The sequence below is a fragment of the Capsaspora owczarzaki genome (genome assembly GCF_000151315.2).
Source record: "Capsaspora owczarzaki ATCC 30864 unplaced genomic scaffold supercont2.7, whole genome shotgun sequence".
Classification (NCBI taxonomy): Eukaryota; class Filasterea; order Ministeriida; family Capsasporidae; genus Capsaspora; species Capsaspora owczarzaki.
Genome location: NW_011887298.1, coordinates 625,621 through 644,355, shown reverse-complemented (window position 1 = coordinate 644,355; position 18,735 = coordinate 625,621). Strand labels below are relative to the sequence as shown.

General features: G+C 50.9%; 7 protein-coding genes across 9 annotated transcripts; 2 read left to right on the top strand and 5 right to left on the bottom strand.

The window, feature by feature from the left end:
- Position 1: 1 nt before the first annotated feature.
- On the bottom strand, positions 2-1,044 carry CAOG_04694 (hypothetical protein). The gene is made up of 4 exons (XM_004347391.2): positions 1,017-1,044; positions 663-676; positions 441-463; positions 2-329 (listed from the first exon to the last, which is right to left on the bottom strand). The coding sequence occupies exon 4, from the start codon at positions 209-211 to the stop codon at positions 26-28; it is 186 nt and encodes a 61-aa protein (XP_004347441.1). The 5' UTR covers positions 212-329; positions 441-463; positions 663-676; positions 1,017-1,044; the 3' UTR covers positions 2-25.
- A 387-nt stretch (positions 1,045-1,431) lies between these two features.
- Positions 1,432-2,252, top strand: CAOG_04693 (hypothetical protein). Its single transcript, XM_004347390.2, has 2 exons — positions 1,432-1,566; positions 2,093-2,252. Exons 1-2 carry the CDS (start codon positions 1,463-1,465, stop codon positions 2,175-2,177), a joined length of 189 nt encoding a protein of 62 aa, XP_004347440.1. The 5' UTR covers positions 1,432-1,462; the 3' UTR covers positions 2,178-2,252.
- A 309-nt stretch (positions 2,253-2,561) lies between these two features.
- Positions 2,562-4,595, bottom strand: CAOG_04692 (hypothetical protein; the record flags this gene model as incomplete). The annotated part of the gene is made up of 5 exons (XM_004347389.1): positions 2,562-2,686; positions 2,797-3,165; positions 3,235-3,317; positions 3,381-3,441; positions 4,517-4,595. 5 exons carry the CDS (start codon positions 4,593-4,595, stop codon positions 2,562-2,564), a joined length of 717 nt encoding a protein of 238 aa, XP_004347439.1.
- Positions 4,596-4,802: 207 nt separating this feature from the next.
- On the bottom strand, positions 4,803-7,912 carry CAOG_04691 (p21-activated kinase; the record flags this gene model as incomplete). Its single annotated transcript, XM_004347388.1, has 9 exons — positions 7,677-7,912; positions 7,440-7,517; positions 6,345-7,191; positions 6,069-6,232; positions 5,761-5,914; positions 5,558-5,673; positions 5,401-5,481; positions 5,166-5,303; positions 4,803-4,823 (listed from the first exon to the last, which is right to left on the bottom strand). The coding sequence occupies exons 1-9, from the start codon at positions 7,770-7,772 to the stop codon at positions 4,803-4,805; spliced, it is 1,695 nt and encodes a 564-aa protein (XP_004347438.1). The 5' UTR covers positions 7,773-7,912.
- Positions 7,913-8,303: 391 nt separating this feature from the next.
- On the top strand, positions 8,304-12,631 carry CAOG_04690 (small GTP-binding protein; the record flags this gene model as incomplete). Of its 3 annotated transcripts, none has more annotated exons than XM_004347387.2 (8): positions 8,304-8,358; positions 8,747-8,833; positions 8,895-8,972; positions 9,053-9,136; positions 9,218-9,301; positions 9,360-9,443; positions 9,502-9,573; positions 9,640-12,631. In XM_004347387.2, the coding sequence occupies exons 2-8, from the start codon at positions 8,754-8,756 to the stop codon at positions 12,521-12,523; spliced, it is 3,366 nt and encodes a 1,121-aa protein (XP_004347437.2). In that variant the 5' UTR covers positions 8,304-8,358; positions 8,747-8,753. The 3 variants fall into 3 exon arrangements, with proteins under 3 accessions (XP_004347437.2, XP_011270419.1, XP_011270418.1); XM_011272117.1 differs by having other exon boundaries at positions 8,316-8,332; XM_011272116.1 differs by lacking the exon at positions 8,304-8,358 and adding an exon at positions 8,517-8,594 and having other exon boundaries at positions 9,640-12,523.
- A 523-nt stretch (positions 12,632-13,154) lies between these two features.
- Positions 13,155-15,636, bottom strand: CAOG_04689 (GTP-binding protein). Its single transcript, XM_004347386.2, has 7 exons — positions 15,402-15,636; positions 14,727-14,858; positions 14,444-14,637; positions 14,127-14,330; positions 13,938-14,019; positions 13,654-13,809; positions 13,155-13,530 (listed from the first exon to the last, which is right to left on the bottom strand). Exons 1-7 carry the CDS (start codon positions 15,588-15,590, stop codon positions 13,306-13,308), a joined length of 1,182 nt encoding a protein of 393 aa, XP_004347436.1. The 5' UTR covers positions 15,591-15,636; the 3' UTR covers positions 13,155-13,305.
- A 12-nt stretch (positions 15,637-15,648) lies between these two features.
- On the bottom strand, positions 15,649-18,326 carry CAOG_04688 (hypothetical protein). The gene is made up of 9 exons (XM_004347385.2): positions 18,016-18,326; positions 17,753-17,880; positions 17,189-17,643; positions 17,014-17,113; positions 16,771-16,903; positions 16,519-16,672; positions 16,317-16,403; positions 16,146-16,234; positions 15,649-16,063 (listed from the first exon to the last, which is right to left on the bottom strand). The coding sequence occupies exons 1-9, from the start codon at positions 18,218-18,220 to the stop codon at positions 15,753-15,755; spliced, it is 1,662 nt and encodes a 553-aa protein (XP_004347435.2). The 5' UTR covers positions 18,221-18,326; the 3' UTR covers positions 15,649-15,752.
- Between the last annotated feature and the right edge of the window lie 409 nt (positions 18,327-18,735).

Here is an 18,735-nt window from a genome sequence, read left to right as displayed (position 1 = left end):
ATTCTTTTTTTGGATTTTTGTTGTATTAGAGGGGGGTGTACAGCAGGCCTTCATTGAATTCAGCCAAGGATCGGAAAACACAATGCATCCAAACACAAAAATGCTTGGACACCCCAAGGCACACCACAAGAGCCGATGCACCCTGAGAAAGACGTGAGAGTTTGCTGCACAGAGACTGACGAGCACCAAGCAAAGACCCCGAGCCAGACATTCACCAAAAGAGGCAAATGCCCAACCCAAAGCCCCGCCCAGCGACATCAATCCAGAACGCTTGTTAGCCGCTCATTTATTTGGAGCGAGCACGCATCTTCCTGCGCTTGCGCTTCAGGCTGTAGAGGATCAAGGGAAGGACAAAACGGACAACGTGGTGAGCACATTGTCGATTGCCAGAAAAGGAGACCAAAAAAAATCAACAAAGTGCGCAAGGCTGAAAAACTCACCGACGCATGCGCTTCTTGCGCCACTACAAGTCAAACAAGGATACGTCGCAAGTAGGAGTGGAGGGAGAGCAAAGGGACAAGCAGAGGTGAAAAGGTTGGTGAGCATCAACAACAACGCCAAAAAAAAAAGCCGGGAATGGTTTTTTTTCGCCAGCCACGTCGCTCTCTCGCCACCGCGACATCCGCAGCTCATCGAGCCTCGCATCGTCTTGAATCCGTTACCTTCGCACGCATGCCTGTGGATTCAGATGACAGAAGGGAGGGGAAGGGCAAGGAGGAGACGAGGTGAAGGTGAGCAAGCAAGGTCGACGACAAAGATCAAAAACGCATTTTTTTTTTTCGATCTTTCGCGCTCCCGTCCTGCCTGCTCGCACAACCCGTGTCACTGTCGATTGCGTTGCTCAATGCAAGCCAACAAGGCTGCAAAGAGTTGAAACGCAATCGGCTGGAGGCAGGAGCGCGAGAGAAGGCAGGACGGAGGAGCAAGAAAAAAAAGAAAAAAAGCGAAAGAAAGGTTTTTTGAACGCGTGGTGTTCAATAAGCAAAAAAAAAAAAAAAAAAAAAAAAGATACTCACTTGAAAATACAGAAGAGTAAAAAAGATAGACTGATGCGAATCTCCAAAAACGGACGGCCGCTTTTGAAGACCACTCCTACAACCCGTACCAAGGGTCTGGCGCGACGACGCTAAAGCGTCCTAAATGGCAGAATTCAAAATGGATCCATGTATGGTATTCCCATCCCAATGTCTCCAGCGGAACAGCCAAAGCGACGCTTTTTGACGAGTTTGTGTTGGTTTTTGAGTTTTTTTGCGATTCTTTTTGGTCAAAACGCATGGGGAGCACGCGGTCGCAACTGGACCGCGAGCCGAAAACCGCACCAGACCATCATGGAATCCTGCTGCAACATGCCCTTACATCCATGCTGCCGCTGCCTTTGTGGGCTTTTGGGATCAAAGTGGCTGGAGATCTCTTGCGTGGAGGAAGGGCGCGAGATTGTGCAGTCTCGTTTTTCAACCAAGCAATGACCGAAGTCGCACCCGTCACCACTGCCGCCGCCCCCACTGAAGCCAAAAAGTGCAAGCCGTGCTGCGCTTGTCCCGAGACCAAGAAGCCGCGCGATCAGTGGTACGGGTGGTCTGGGATTGGGGGAGAAGCTGTGGTGGGGGAAGTCGCGAAAGAAGATATTCGCCGCTTCTGGTTTGTGCGCTGGGCCGGAGGAACTGTGGAGTCAAAATCAGAGCGAATGGTCCATTGCGAATGCCATTCTTGCACTGCTGGACGGTGCTGGCAGAGGGCATGATGCGCAAAAGCAGCCTTTTTCTTTGCTGAGGTGCGACTCGATCAGAATTCGCCGTTTGTCGCGGCGTGGCGTCGCACTCCTGGAATCTGGGCCCCTCGCAACCGCTCAAGCGCAGTCCAAACTTGCACAATAGCCCTTTTGGATTGTCAGGGAGTGTTGATTGCTGCTGCACCGGCGAGGGCTGAGCGATGGAGAGAGAGAGAGAGAGCCGAAACCACTGTGTCAAAGCCAAGACACAAAACGATTCGTCAGTCATGACCACTTGCCGAATTTGATGTGAATCTCACCCTCCAATGGTCTCTCGTTGGTTGTTGGTATTGCTTCTGATTGCATGGTCGTTGTGCTACACAGCATTGTCGAGCGCGGCGAGGCCAACTGCCAAGATCTTATCGCCGCGCACAAGGAGTGCATGAAGGCTCACGGTTTCAACGTCTGAGCGTGTTTCGCATCTTTGTATAGTTGTTGTTCTTAACGATAAAATCCATTACAGTCACACACAAGTTCAACAACTCTTCGTGGCAGCGTCAATGTGCACAGGTTGTAGATTGTTTTCTCTTTAATCGCAACCACAAAAAAACACAAACACATTACGAAGGGGGAAAAAAAAAGGTAGGAAAAAAAAAAATAGACACACGTATCGACTGGTTAAACGAGCGCATCCTGTCGATCAAGAAAGACAACGACGGCAAATACAACAACTCATCCAAACAGATCAGGGAAAAGAAAGAAAAAGAAGGGCGAGACAGAGGAAAAAGGGGGGGGGGGAACGACTGTTTTTCCTCCGCCAGAAATTACAACTTGCTTGGTTTTTTTGGTTCTTCTAGCAGCACTTGCCACCAGCTGCCTTGGCGCCGTCGGGCTTGAGCTCGACGTTGCCAGACTGAGCACCACCGGGTGCGGCCACACCACCGGGTCCGCGCGAATCGGTCTTTGGCAGTTTCTTGGCTGCAATTGTGGAACGAGTTGTAAAAAAAAAAAAAAAAAAAAAACCAAGTCAGTCACTTCACTTCGAGAAACTTCACCACCACATCATCACAAACCCAAAAGCCGCTTACCAATGGCAAGGAAAATCTCATTCACGTTCATAGCAGTTTTGGCCGAGGTCTCCATGAAGAGCAGGCCGTTGTCTTCGGCATACGCCATCGCCTCCTCGTACTCGACAACACGCTTGACGCTCAGATCAGCCTTGTTACCAGCAAGAGCAATGACAATGTTGGGCGACGCCTGGCGCTGCAACTCCTTGACCCAGGTCTTGGCGCGTGCAAACGTGTCGGCGTTTGTGACATCGTAGACAACAATCGCAGCCTGCGCGCCGCGGTAGTACATGGGCGCAAGGCTGTGGTATCGTTCTTGGCCTGCGGTATCCCAAATCTCGAACTTAACAGTGGTGTCATCCAAGCAGACGGTCTGGGTCAAGAACGCGGCTGTCAAAGCAAGCGGAAAAAAAAAAAACAAGAACAAAGTGAGCGACCGAGTTTTCTTTTCGTTTCAACAAGGTGACTGCTGCTGCTGCTGCTGCTGCTGCAGAAGGTCACAAAGCACCAGCATGCCCACAAGGGGCAGGGGAGCAGGGCGACTATCGGCCAACGGGCTTAATAACCCCACACAAAAATTCCCTCCAATTGTGCTCTCCTGATACTCGTGGAACTGGCCCTTGACAAAGCGGAGGACAAGACTTGATTTGCCGACAGCAGACTCGCCTGAGCAAATGCAACGAAAAGAAGAAGCCCCACAGAATGACAAGTGAGCATCAGCAATGGGAGGGGGGGGGGGAAACGAGGGACACAGTGAAACAAGGCAAGCAGCTGGCAAAAACAAAAGAGAAAAAACCCAGCCGAAAACAACCACAGGCACAAGCACTCTTTCCCCCCCCCCAATTCATGCACACGTTGAGCCAGCTGCATCACTCCCGCACTTGGAGAACAAAAAAGGGGGAAAGGGGGGGGCGGGAAGGGACAAAAAGCGAACGACTCAAACGAACAAGTCCAGAAGGAAAAAAAAAAAAAAGCCAAAAAAAAAAAAGCGAGACAAACGTCAGCAGAAACAGAGTGGCGCTTGCTGCAACGACGCGCCGCCGCATCTGTGCTTCTCAGACATGTACGCGACACAGGCAGCACGAGGGGGGGAACGGGTGGGCACGGAAGGACGAGCGCGTCGGGCGGGCAAAGCAAAAAAAAAAAAAAAAAAAAAAAAACCGAGACACAGCCAGAGCTTGGAAATAAAAAAAAAAATGAAAAAAAAGCCAGGGTTGTTTGAGTTTCCTCCTGCATGTGCGACGGTAGCACGGCAGCCGCGAGAGCCAACGCAGCGAGGTGGACTTGCTGCACAGGGCACGAGTGTGGGCCTACGCGAGTACTCGCTGGGAGCAGCGGGGCCCGTTCAAGCAAGCAGAAAACAGCCGAGAGAAAACAAGAAAAAAAAAAAAAGCACGCACTGGTCCAAACAGTTCTTTTTTTTTTTTCTTTTTTTTTTTTAATTCGCTGCGTTCGCCGTGCGTTGTCGTGCGACGCTGCAGCACACACCAAACGCAAGCGCACGATGCGCTCGCAGACGCTTGCCGATGGAGCGTAAACCAGTTCGCGGCAACGTCGCAGGTCTGACACGGCAGCTTTTTTATTTTAATTTTTAATTTTTTTTTTTCCTTCTTCTGTGTCATTGAACAAAAGAAAACGCGTTCGCCCTGCTTCGTCTCTGAGAAACCCATCACACCCCGTTGGAACTCTGCTGACCAATACCAACAAACAAAGAAAAGAAAAGACCTTAAAAAATCATTACCAAGTAGTACAAGTTTGAATTGACAAATCTTTGCAGCGCCGCCTGGAGCAGCTCGTTGTGCTGGTGCTCGTGCAGCCATTATTGTAAATTTAGAGTGGTGCTCGTCTGCATTTGGAGTGCAATTGTTGCAGCACCCTACGCTTGAAACAGGGATGTACTTGCCAAGCGTGACTGTTGGACTAACTTTGCTAACCGAGCCGGCGGACATGCGCAGCGGAGGAAGGGATGCTGAGAATGGGGAGCAATTTGGGCAAAAAGAAAAGCGAACAAGCGAAATGAACGTCAGCTATTTGAATCCGGCCGAGTGCTGTTCAACCATGCAGATAAAGCATCACTTCAAGCACTGGGGGAATAAATGAAAAAAAAAAAGAGCCATCCAACACGGGAAACAAGACATCAAAGAGAAAAAATAAAAAAAATAAAAAAATAAAAAAAAAGGCCGCAACACCGCTTTACACACATTGTTGTCGAAATTGGGACTGAGCATTAGCTTGCATGAGTCAGTCTCCTTAAGACGTCATTTCAAGACTAAGGCTGGCGTCACGATCGCTCACGAGCCATATTGTTGACAATTTTGTTGTGCAAACGCCTCGTCAACCTCTCCTGTCCCCTCCCCCATCCCATTCCACCGTAATTCAAGGTGACTTACTTGACTCAAGAGCTGGGCGGACGCACGAGCAGATGCGTCCACATCGGTAGCGCGCCGCATCAAGTCCTTGAAGGCGTCAGACCATTGTGCGGGAGATTTTAACGTGGGTGACCCATGAATGGCAATCAAAAACAAAGCCTAACCCAGTCCCCAAGAATCAAAACAAAAACCAAAAATCACCCAATCAAGTCAACGAAGCACAGCATGAGGTCAGGAATACCAAAATGAACCGTACTCGTAATGGAGGAAAGTCTAAAAACGGTGGCTCGCCTTCCGCCATTTCAATACACAAAATGCCCAAGCTCCAGATATCAACCTGTCAACAACAGCAACCATAACAAATGAGCATTCTCTTGAGTCTACCAAGCAAAAGGCCAGACGAGCAGATCTACCTTCTGGTCATAGTCTTCTCGTCTTATCAGTTCGGGCGCCATCCAATAAGGCGTGCCCACAATAGAATTCCGTTTCGCGTGATTGTTTGTAAGTTCGGCACAATAGCCAAAGTCACCTGAATCCCAACAAGTCATGGTTTTTTTGCATTGAGCAATATTCAACAAACAACAACGACAACAGCACCGCACGCTTGCTACTATACCAAGCTTAACAGTGCCGTCCATGCCAAGTAGCACATTATCGCTCTTGATGTCACGGTGTATTCGGTTGTTGCCGTGGAGGAATACCAAAGCACTCAGCAATTCTTTGCAAATTAAAGCGATCGTTGGTTCCGTCATGTGGCCCATGCTAACAACCTGTGTGAGTGAGCCGCCATCCATGTATTCCATAACGACCTGGACACGGAGAGGGGGGGGGTGTTTCCAAAGACGATGTGCGCTTTTCAGTGAGCATGCTTTTGTCTCTAAACGAGCGCCAAATCCAAAATTTAAATAAAATAAAAATACTCACCCAGAGATGCTGAGATGTCTTGTAACTCTCAATGTAGTGCACAATGTTGGCATGCCGGCTAGAGCTCATCATGGCAATCTCGTTCTGGAGAGCCTTGATGTCTGTTCGGAGAGTGAGCGCAATCTGCTTCACGGCCACCGTCTTGGACGTTGCGACCATTGTGCCTGTCGGGTAAAAAAAAAAAAAAAAAAAACAAGACCAAAAGCGACCGTTAGTTCCGAGCAACTCGAGTCACACGCTCGCTCTCCGCAAGGTCGACAAGCGCCGACGACGTACCCGTGTGAACAGAGCCGGACGACCCTTCGGCTACTTTGCGGAGATCATGAATCAATGTTCGCGGGTCCTCCTTGCTGATGAGGGCATCCCAGCGCAGCTTGATCTGCTCTTCGCTGGACAGCAGCTGCTTTGCACCACCAGCAGCATCCTTGTGGTTGCCGCGAGGCGCGGGCTTGCCAGCAGCCGATTTGCCAGTCACGCTTGGCAGGTTCATGAGCGCGGCGGCGGAGGGATCGAGTAGCTTTGGGGTGGCGACAGGCGAGGTAGCCTGGGAGGTGGGAGAGGACACTACAGGGGAGGGCGCACCGCCAGTCGCATACTGGGAGGGCGATCCAGACAGCGCGGGAGACATGGAGCGAGAGGTCGACGGGGAAATGTCGCGCGAATGAGCGAGTCGGTTGTCTTCCTCGCGATCGGCGACGCTCCGAAGCATCTCTGTATGAAATTCAAGGACCTCGCGCAAGACGGCGGGATGTGCCTGCATTTCCTCCTTGGAGATGCCGGACGACGCCAGCATGACGCTCCATTCCGGCGGCAATCCGCGGATGACTATTCCTTCACCCTTGGCCGACTTGTCGACGTGCGCGTGGACGTTGTGCGACACATTGTACGGAGCGCCAATCGACTCGATGCCACCATCCCCGCCACTGCTGCCGCCAGAGACGTGGGACAAGTCCGCCGACGCGCGACTCGAGCTCGACGCAACCGATCCGGCGCTCTGCCAATTGCTCGAGAGCTCGCCGCCGCTGACCACCTCTCCCGACGAGTCGCTCTGCATTGAGAGTTGCTTGCGCAGCGGTGCCGACGGGACGAGCGAGGGCTTGAGGAAGCGCGTGCTGGTCACGTCCTGGTGATCGAATGAGCCAAGAATCAACGCGTGAAGGACAATCAGCAGCAAGCAATGAACAAGGAAGCGGCCACGGGGTACGGCAGACCGCAAACAGGCACAACAAGACGAAGGACAGCAACATGCCAGTGAGTCAAAGCGAGTGCAACAATGACGGGGAAAGCGGGGTGGGTGCAGCCAACGGGAAAGAAAAAAAAAAAAAAAGAGCAAAGGGGGGTCATCACCATCTCGTTCTTCAATTCCCTTACAACGCTCTGGCCAGCGGGAACAGCCTCGTGCCACACGTCTGGCAAGCCGTGGAATGTCTGCGTCTCGCGGTTGTACTCCTATTGCAAAAAGCGGAGGGGACCGCAGAGTCAAGCAGTGGCACGGAGCGGTGAGTTGACAGATTAGACCGCAGCCTTTTTTTTTTTTTTTTTTTTTTTTTTTTTTTTTTTTTGGTTTTGCTGGATTTGTTTCGAATGCCTTATTGTTTTTACACGTACCACATGCACCCCGTGCTCGACGCGTGAGGGCGAGCCGATTTCACGGACATCCGCTGGATCGCGGATCTTGCGCACGATTTGCTTGAGCGAGTCCATCGCTGTGGGTCTGCCGTTCTGACTCTCGCTGGACGAAAAGCTCAAGCAATTTGGGCAAGTTTTTTTTTTTTTTTCTTCCGTTTCTTTTGAGCAAAGATGGAAAGTTTTTTTTTTTTTTTTTGATGCTAACTGTGTCTGAGCGAACGGAAGAAAAATTACAAAGACTGAAGCAGATATCTACTCATAGCAGCAACTGATGAGCACTGTTCAAAGAACGATGCATGGTCGTGAAATACGGAAAACTGACAAATCGGTTCGAGATCAGTGGACGTTGCAATGAGCCAAGTCTCTGCCCTCCTTCCCTCTTCTCCAGAGCCAGCTACAAGGTCACAGGTAATCATGGATAGTGTAATAACTGCCCGGCTCCAAAAGAGATGCTCTTCCGTCTCGGTTTCCCATCAAAAGCTCGCTTTTGGTTCGTTTTTGGTTACATTTCAATCCTCCCACTTCAAAGCTCATGAATGCAACTACAAAATCAGGATCATCAGAACAAACTCAATGCAGTACAAATGAAGATGTGCAACGTCACAGCTCACTCTTTCTGCATTGTTGTGACGTAGGTTTGGTTTGTTCACCAAATCTCAAAGTAAACAAAACAACAATCTCGTTCAAGATCAGCCGTTGCTTGCTTCTGAGGGCCGCTGTTGGGCTGCCGTCCCAACAACTTCGGAGGGCAGCTGGTGGACTGTCGGTTCACCAAACGCGAAGCTGAGGTGGGGGGAGGAAGGGAGGGAGGGAGGACTGTCCGATTGTATTGCGTGAAGCTTGTGACATCCAAACAGCATCAACAGAAGGATCAAACAGCTTGTACCTTGGGGCATGGTGGGGCATGGCTGCTGCCTGCTGCGGATGGTGGAGTGACAAATGGAATCGTCTGTAAAGTTGCTCAGTGTAGCAGCAGCAATTCAGAGACTGATGAGCAGGGTCGGAATCACTCAGAGAATCCACTCATTTGTTGTGATTGTTGCGTTCAGGTTTGCCATGTCGCTGTCTTACGAGGCGATGACGCCGAACCAGCGCAAGTGGTATGAGAAAGTCAAGAATGCGAGTGGTGAGCTCCGGTAAGAGAGCAAAGACAAAAAGACGAAAGTGCTGAATTATGACACTGACAAGCGTCGAAAGTTTATGGGCTTATTCTGATGCTCCAATGCAGGCAGTTGCTGAAGCACTCAAGGTGAACACAGCGCTCACCAAGCTCGAGTAAGTGGACTGCCAGTGATGAATGAGATCGAATGACAGATTCGGACTGCCGAACCGCGGCACTGACAGTAGCTTGACAGCCTGCACTACCATCTGATTGGTGATGCTGAAGCGCAAGCAATTTCCGAAGCACTCAAGGTGAACACGACGCTCACCCAGCTTGAGTAAGTTGACTGCCTGTGATGAACGAGATCGAGTACCAGATCAAGGCAGTCGAACCGTGGTTGCTGATAATAACTTGACAGCTTGAGCGACAATCAAATTCATGATGCTGGAGCCCAGGCAATTGCAGAAGCACTCAAGGTGAACACGACCCTCACCCTGCTCGAGTAAGTCGATTGATCAGCAAGATTCAGCGTCAAGTGCTTTCACTCAATGCCTCAACAGTTTGAGCCACAACCCCGTTGGCGACGCTGGGGCTCTTTCCATCTCAGAAGCACTCCGACAGAATAAGACTTTGCAAATTCTCGAGTAAGCGTTTTCAGTGCTGAATGCCCAACCGCAGCATTACTCACAGATCAATCGGTAGTTTGGCGTACAATCAGATCGGTTATGTGGAGGAAACGGTACTGCGCCACAGTATCCATCCAACCTTGCAATTGTAAGTTCTCTGCTTGGTTGGTTCACCGACGACCCATTCTGCCCTCACTTTTCCTTCCAAATTCAGACACATTGATGACCAGCAGCGATCTGGTGCTGTTCGATGCCGGGAAGTCCGCGTGGTCGTGCTTGGCGATCCTTCAGTCGGCAAGACTTCACTTGTTAGGGGAATCGCCGACGGTTACGTGCGACAGGCGTTCTCCAATATATTCAGCATTGCCAATTCCACCGATGGTATTGACATTTCGACAGTCGTTCTGCGTGAAAAAGGCGAATCCATGATTTTGATCATTTGGGATTTCGCTGGTCAAGAAGTCTATCTGGTTTCGCACCAGTTCTTTCTTCGAGAACGAACAGTCTACCTGGTCTTGTTTGACGTGCGTGAAGACTTATCACTCCATTCGCGCCTTGCCTTTTGGCTACGCAGCTTGCACGCTTGCGTTCCAAACGCCGATATCATTCTTGTTGGAACCCACATTGATCATCCGTCGTACACTTCGGAGCGGCAGCAAGAGCAAAAACAAAATCTTGCCAATCTGCTCAGCAGCCTGAAAAAATCAAGTGTTTCGTTTAACGTGCGTTCGACCGTCTACATTAACGCGCGGAACTCTACGGGGGCCCCGAGCATGCCGGAACTCAAGAGTGCATTGTTTCAAGCCGGACAAAACATGCCGTTTTACAATCGGCTGTTGGATGGTCAATACCTTGAGCTCAGAGACTTGCTCCGAAAGCGAGCCGATCAGTTGGTCGCCCAGAACAAACCGCCTCTCTGTCGATGGCATGAAATTGTCGAGCTTGGCCAGTCACTGCGTCTCAGCGGGCGAGCAATCGATGCGTTCATGGAGCTCTTGCGTTTTCAAGGCTGGGTCGTTTTCCATCGTCTCGCCAATTCAGCTACCCAAGACACGTCCAATGTTCCCGCGCTGCAACCTGCAACTCTCCTCGCTTCGATGAACGACATTGTCATCTTGAACCCTCAATGGTTCACGAAAACAGTCCTGACTGGAGTGATTACGCAGAAACCTCAAGATCGATGGGTCACGGATGGCATTGTGACTCGAGAGAATCTGCTTCGAAACGCTTGGAAGGGCATCGATTCTGCGATTTGTGATCAGTTTGTGCTGCTCCTTCAGCGATACGAGCTTTTGTACAAGATGAGCGATGCCGATCAGCCTGGAACCGATTCTGCTTCAAGCGCAGGCACTCGCTATGTCATCCCTTCGTACCTACCAGCCTACAAATCCGACCCTAGTAGATGGTCTCTGAAGCCTGCAGCGGGCGAGCCGCATGAAGTTGCCATTGTGATGGAGACCAAGTTTTTGCTGGAAGGATTTTTCTCGAGGCTGGTTGTGCGCTTTCACGAGCGGAAATTCCACTTGACGGCGTGGCGAGATGCTGTTCTGGTCAATTGCGGCGGTCCTCGAGCGCTCCTGCGTGCTCATCGCAACGATTCCAATGTGCGCCTCGAGTTTACCGCTCGCGGGAAGCATCCAGAGAGGCTGCTTCCAGCTCTGATTGAGATACTGGACAAGCTCAGCTCGGATTGGTATCCTGGAATCTCGTGGAAAACCTACCTGCGCTGTCCCATGCATGAGCCCAATGACAAATCATGCCTGTGGACACTACGACCTCAAGTTCGGGATGCGGTTATCAACGATGAGCAACCTTTATCTTGTTCGCACACGCACATCACGTTTCCAAAGGAGGAATGGCTTCCAGTTCTCAGCTCGCTTTTGCAACGTCGCTTGAAAGTGGTTTCGCAACCCACACCGGAGGATATCGAAGCGCTACGGCAACTCGAACCGCAACCGGCGCCGGCGAGCGAGATCCAAACAGCAGCCACGCAAGTTGCATCACTTGTCGCAGCTCAACTGATTGCATCTGGAAAGCAAACATTGCAGGAAGTTGGTGCGGCAGCCATCCATTCTGTTCGCGAAGTCGAGAAGCAAGTGACTTCTTCTGGAGTGCAGCAGCTTCAAAGTATTGCCGCTCAGTCAGCGCAGGACTTGCAGCGTTTCAATAAGGCTTTGGATGGCATCATTGGATCAATTCCCAATGCAGTCCAAACTGATCCTGTCGAGTTTGATCGGCTGATCCAGTCTACAGTTTTGAGGCGCATCGATGAGCTTGCCAACAGCTTGATTTCCAGATTTGACACAGCAGAATCCCTGCAACAGGAGCAGAGAAACGAAATCGCTCGTTTTTTCACGAGTCAAGTCCAAATGCAGCTGGACTTGCTGGACAAACCATGCCCGTTGTTGTTTGTCGTGATGCCTCCGGCTGCGACCCGGAACTGGTGTTCCAAGCTCAAAGAACTTTACAAGTCACGCCACACTGCGCACCTGCTGTGTGCCCACATGAATTCCAACAACCAGCCAGAGTGGCATCGTATCGACAGTCATCCTGGCTACGAAATTGCCAAGTTTTCAAAGTGGCTGAAAAAATATGGTTCGCGTGTTCGCAGCCTGCTTGAGTTTGTGCGTCCGTTCTTGAAAGCAGCCAGCTTGGCTCCTGGTGGACCAGATGTAACGGATGCGGTTGATTCAGCCATTACTGCTTTGAAAGACCCGCTCGAAGGTTTGAACTACTTGCAAAGATTGCTCGACCATGCTGATCAGCAAAAGAGCTCCAGCGCGAAAGGAAAGCAACCAGCGCCTGCATCTGCTGCTTCCTCAGAAGTCACACACTCGTCCCAAGAGGCGGCAAGGGAATGGGCTGCTTTCCTGTCCAAGAACGACGAGTACAAGTCCTTTGCCGGTTTGGAGCGAGCTGTTGTGCTCGACGGTGGTGAGGTTCGTTGGGTCTGTCCGACGCACGCGCAAGAGCCCATCTATCGCACCAGCTCCATTTCGAGCAGCTCGTCCGCCGGGTCCTCTAGCAATGCGCCAAGCAGCTCTTCCAGTGGCAATGCTACACGCAATTCCTCCGCGCCATCCACTTCAACACCGTGATGCAAGCACGTCGTGTTTTGTTTTCACTCGCCGTCAAGATTGTGCTTTCATGTCTGTTTCTTTTCAATTGTGTGCATGCGTTGATGTTCAATACAAATTTGATCCTTTCCTCTTTTTCTGCTTTGCACTGAACAGTGCAAAAGTCACGAAACACTACAAGCGAGATGCCAATTATGCTGCGTGGCCACATGTATAACAGAGTTATTGAGCGATCCTACACAACGAGAAACATGGGTCGGGGTGAGAAAATGACGGGTTCCTCGGGGTTTCACCTTTGTTTTATTTCCTTTGATTGAAGCCACAGTTTTCAAACCAACTCAACGAACTTTCAAATTCTGAGTTTCCATCCATTGAAACCAATTCATTCACAAAACAAAATCTAACGAAAAGAAACAAAAGCTCAGTTTTTTCTTTTTTTTTTTCTTCTTTTTTGCTTCGGTTCGAGCACGAAACCCCTTGCTTTCACATTAGTCAAACAGTGTAATAACTGTAGAGTCGGCGATCATCTCACAAGTGAGCGATTGAATGAATCTACGATCAAGTCAACAGCTCAACTGAGCCGCTCAAACGTCAAAAATAACCAACAAAATGCAGCACAAAATACGGAATTCCCCCATCATCCGTTGTGACCGTAAAATGCCACAGACCTCGCACACAATGAAATGATCAGCAGACAGTGTATTGTTTGCTCGATCTCACAACACTTAAGAGAGCGAACTCCAGCAAAAAACAAAAAAAAAAAAAAAAAAACAAAGCAAGTTCCAAAAACACAGCTCCAAAGTTTACTTCTTCTTGTCGCCAGTCGGGCGGTTGAACTTGAAGAAGATGATATCGCCGTCTCCCACAACATAGTCACGTCCCTTCATGAGGTACTTGCCAGCGGCCTTGACTGCGTTTTCAGAGCCAGCCTCCTTATAGTCGTCAAAGCGCATGACTTCCGCCATGATAAATCCGTGCTCCATATCGGTGTGGATACGGCCAGCAGACTGGGGGGCCTTGGTGCCACGCTACAGAAAAAAAAGCGCCAAGAAGACACAAGGAGGCCGTCAGATGGTTGCGGCAAAGGCGTCCAAATTCATTCGCACCAAACACCTCCAGCAAAACAAAAATCGAGCAATCAGCTTCATTACCTTGATGGTCCAAGCGCGGACTTCGTCGGTACCGGCAGTGAAAAAGTACTCGAGCTGCAGAGCCTTGAAACCAGCGCGGATGATCTTGGGGAGCGACGAGGTGCACTTGGTCTTCTCTTGGTATTCGGCGGCCTCTTGCTCGGTCATGTTGAGGAGCTGGCAAAGGGGTTGAGCATTGTGACGAGTGAGATGGCGGCGTTTACATCGGTGTCCACCAAAAGAAGAAGAAGAAGAAAAAAAGGGTAGACAAAAGCAGGAAAAAAAAAAACAATCTCATGCCGTACCTTGCTCTCGAAAGCACCGCTCAAAGGAATGACAACTGATCGCTTGTCGCGGGACTGGACAAACTCGATGATCTTGGGCAGCCTAAGAAAAAGGAAGAAGACACAACACACACACAATTTTTTTTCAACATTGTGCGCCGTGTCCTTGCCTCTTTGCTCACCAAGCCACGCCAGAACGCTTCTACATACCACTTGTTCTTCTTTCGGATGAAATCCTCCTCAGAAAGATTGACGAGGTAGATGACGGGCTTGGCAGTGATGAGGGTGAGGTCGTTGAGGAACTCAATCTCCTTCGAGTTCCAGGTGCCAAAGCGGATCTCCTTCTTGTCGCGGACAACCCAGTCGTGCACCGTTTGGCACATGGCGAGCTCCTCCTTCTTGGCCTTGTCGTTGCTACTCGTGATGATGCGAACAGACAGATTCGTTAGAGAATTTTGCAAGGATCGAACAACAAAACGCAGCAATTTGCCGCACGACAACAAAACAAAAAAACACAAACTACCCACCTCTGGCGGGTGGTGCGGGTCAGGAAATCGAGGTGCTTGTCCAAGAACTCCTGGTCCTTGAGGCGCAGCTCTTCGTGGATAATCTCGAGATCGCGGATGGGGTTGACGTCGCCCTCGACATGGGTGACATCCTCATCCTCGAACGTGCGGAGCATGTGGAAGATGCCATCGACGGCCTTGATGTGCGAGAGGAACTGCAGGTTGTGCGATGCATGCATCATCGGGTGAGTTGCCAAGCGTTCAGCAGTTCAATCCTTCCCATTTTTTTCCCATTCGGGCTTACAGCGTTGCCAAGACCCTGGCCTTCGGCAGCACCCTTCACGAGACCAGCGATATCAGTGATCTGGAGGTATGCGGGGACCTTGGAGGCGGGCTTGTGGTGCGCGCACAGCCAGTCAAAGCGTTCGTCGGGAACCTATTTGCGCGAGAGCCCGAGCCCGAGCCCGTTAGTTTTATGAGCACGATTCGTTTCATGAATTAGAGGAGAGAGTGCTGGAGCGGGACATCCATCAGCATGTTCAGATGAGTATGGCAATGGCATTGCATTGCATTCGGTTTCAATGCTGTTTTCCATGTGCGCCTCTTTTTTTTTTTTTTTTTCTCTTGTAAGATTTTGACTGACTTGTTCTCTGTGCTCGTTGGTTCCACGAAGACGATGCTTCACAGCAGTTCACAAGCCATCGTATCGGCTTGTTTGAATTTGGGGGGGGGGAGAGAGAGAGTTGAGCTGAGGCTGGAGGGAACTGACTGCGTTGAAGCGAAACCGAGATCGCAGGTTCTTCTCGCTCCGTTTTCAGCGAATCGACCTCCGCTCCCGACACTCAAAGTGAATGAAAAATCACACAAGAAAGGCGCCGACAAGGGAGAACGGTGGGGTGCGCGGGGGGTGGGGGGGGGAGAGATGAAGAACAGCAGACTGAAGAGTGCTTCGATGCTTTGGCTTGTTGTTTGCACTCACGGGGCAGCGAGCTTCGTTCGGCTCGATGGTGCAGAAGGGGAAGTTCTCGGCAGCGGCGGACGACTTGGTGAGGACGTTGAAGAAGGTCGACTTGCCGACGTTGGGCAGACCGACAATACCGCATCGCAAGTTGGTGCCCACGCGGCCCAGCAGCACAATCTCTTCCTCTTCAGCCTTCTTCGGTGGCATTTCGCTTTTTGTACAGTATCAAAAACAGTGAGTGCGCGAAAACACGCAAACTCGGAATGGAACAATGTTAACGCGTTATTAAGAGATTAAGATAAAAGGGTGCAGAACCACAAAGGGGAGCTCGACAGGCTCAATCGATCATCCACGAATCATGAACCTGAATCAGGGCATCGAGCCGCTCGAGACTATCAGCGTGCGCTCGAGTGCGTTGACGGCGACCTGGAGCGTCTCGGGACTGGCTCGGCACTTTGTAGCGCAAATCGCCAAAAGAAACGCATAGGCATCATGAAATTCGCCCAGGTCGTCGGCTGCAGAGTAGTGAATGTACGTTTGGGACACGTCAGGGTTATCTGGAGGAAGCTGGAGAATGGGTGCAGCTGCTGTTGCATCAGATGTGGGGCCGTTGTCGCTCATGGCAGCAGGAGCGGACGCTGGCACAGCCTGTTTGAGAACGTGCAGAATGTCGTTGATTGCTGCAGAAAACAGAGATTGGTGAGAGCAAGTTCACGACCATGTCAGACACAGACACGCGATAGAACAGAGAGGGTACCGTACTTGCTGGCGTTGGATTGGCAGCAGCAAACACATGCTGGTCGGCAAAATGCAGTAGCTGAGCTTCTTCCGAGGCAGACATGGCAGAAAGTCTGTTCGAACAACAACACCACCCGAGCGTTAGATTTCAGCAAAACTGAACACAGTAGGCTGCGACAAACCAACAAGCCGTACAATGACGTTCCGGGAGAAAACAGTTTGGAAAACTTGACTCTCATGTGCGCGACCCATTCATTCCAGTGTGCTGCCGTATCACGCGATCTGTTGGAGGCCATGGGTTGTGCGTGAGGAACGTTCATCCCAAGAATCATTCGAATCCCTAACGAATCACACGAAAAATCATCGAAAATCCGCACAAACAAAAACCAATATTTACCTTGGCTCGCTGTCATCCAGTCCAAAGTGTAGTTTGAGCACCAGAACAACAAAGGCCATGCATGCCACTTCTGGAATAGTTTTCGTGGATGCATGAACATGCAACGAGACCGGCGCAAGCATTGCGAGTTGAGCTATCTGCTGCTGCATGATTTCTGCTCGAGCAAACAGGATGGGCAAATGCTCTCAGAACGTTGAGTTGCACGAGGAATTTGCTCTGGAATACAAGCACTGCTGCTGGTTCTCGACTTACCAGGCAGTGCCAAATCCTGCAGCGTCGTCGTCCAGAAGGCTAGTGGTGACCACGACGGAAGATCCGACGGTATCTCGATCACTCGAGCCACCTTACGAACTAGCTGAAACATTTTCTCTGACGACGGGATTCGCTGTGTTGTCATTACGTAAAGCAGAGGCAAACAAAAGTTGCACGAGCACTTTAGCCAAAGCTTTGTTCAGCGGACTCCAACGCCCGTCGATTGCTTCTTCTTCTTCTTACCTGCGGTTTAAGGGACCGAAATGCGACCGTTGGCTTTCTAAAGCACGGAGGAAGCGCGGCATGAGCGGACACGAATGGCAGTTCGCCACGCTCCACCAATCTGCACAAAACATTCAATGCAAGTCAGTGCAAGCAGCGACCTTACTAGCGCAAAAAGCAAAGTCAAAGGACGTACCGTAATATATCCATGAGCAACACTGGCACGCAGAGATAGTTGCACGACAGGAACAAGATGGCGAGACACAGCTGCAGCTTTGGTTTGGCCAGCAGAGAAGCGGCTTGTGCTTGCATGCGTCGTCGTTGGCTATCACGGGATTGTTGTGCCTGAACACTGCTCAAATCCAAGAATCGTGGCGGCATGTCGTATTCGGATGGCGCATGCGGAGCGGGCGAAGTGGCTGGCGAAGCCCAAAGTGGCGACGCGGACGGCTCTGGTGCAAAGCGTGCCGCCCACCCGCGTACAGGCGAGAACGCTGGAGCAGATGCGTTGCTAGCAGCACTTGCCGATGCGCCCATCGTTGGCGGCTCGACGGCAGTCACAACAACGGCAGCAGAACTCGCATCGTCCTGATCGTCTCCCATCACACGAGCAGCCTTCAACAAGGAAAACCACATCTTTCCGGCGACATTCTAAATTGATTGTGTAACACAATGCAAAATCCAGACGTGACAAGGGTGAGTGCACACGATCACGATGATGCTGGATCCGGGGTCATCACTACCCATGGAGTGAACTCGCCTTCAGCTCGGGCGCGACGTGCAGCTTGGTAATCATGACTCGGACTTGCATTTGTAATACGCATTGCAGCGCAGCCAGGAGTGCATCGCGCGGTTCGACTCCAGCGAGCAGCGTCGGGTTGTCTTCGACTGTCAACACACGAGGACACCCCCAAAAGCAAGTCAGTCACTCCTCGCACGCAAATCCACAGATCAAAACCAACAAAAAGTAACGACAATTTGCTACGTCGAACGCAACAACCCAATACAGCGAGCGATGGTTACCGTTGTCGCTGCGGGTGGATGGATCCGGCGCGGAGGCGTAGTTTCGCACGACCTTCCTCGATCTCCGAAAGGTGCCCAGCTCGGCAACGTCGACCTCGGACACCTCCTGGCGAAAGTCCTGCGACTGTGTGCCGCATGCGTCGCACACAAAGAAGCCGTCCTCGTCCTCCACAAACGTCTCGTTCTCGCACACTGCGCAGAGCATTTGCACGGCGGTCGGGGTTGAGCACTGCTTGCTTTTGATAAATCAGAAGTGAGGACTGAAACTGCGGGATCTGAGCTGATTGTGAGATGGGTGAAGTGTATGAATCAAACAGGACTGACATGAGTATGTTTTACCATGGATGCAAAACAAGGCTCGAACCAGAACAATACGCCTAAATCCCTACGGGTTCCATAATGAATGGTAAAATGGCAATCGTGAGATATCACCATAATCGACCCACCATTGTGATCGACTTGATGTGGCCAATAATAGTGTCAGAGGAGTGGCGGTGCTCAGATGAGCGGTTTTCTCAGAAAATTGAAAAATAAAAATGGCCTCGAGGCCACCGCAAAACGGCGCCACAAGCGTTCTTCCAGGACAAGTGCAGCAGAGCATCATAATCTTTGCTCAACTTTGCACCCCCCGCATTTTCGAGATCGAGCACACTGACTGCCTAGGGTGCATCGCGTACTATTACGGCGAGGAAGCGCGCAGGACAGAAACACTGTTTTGAC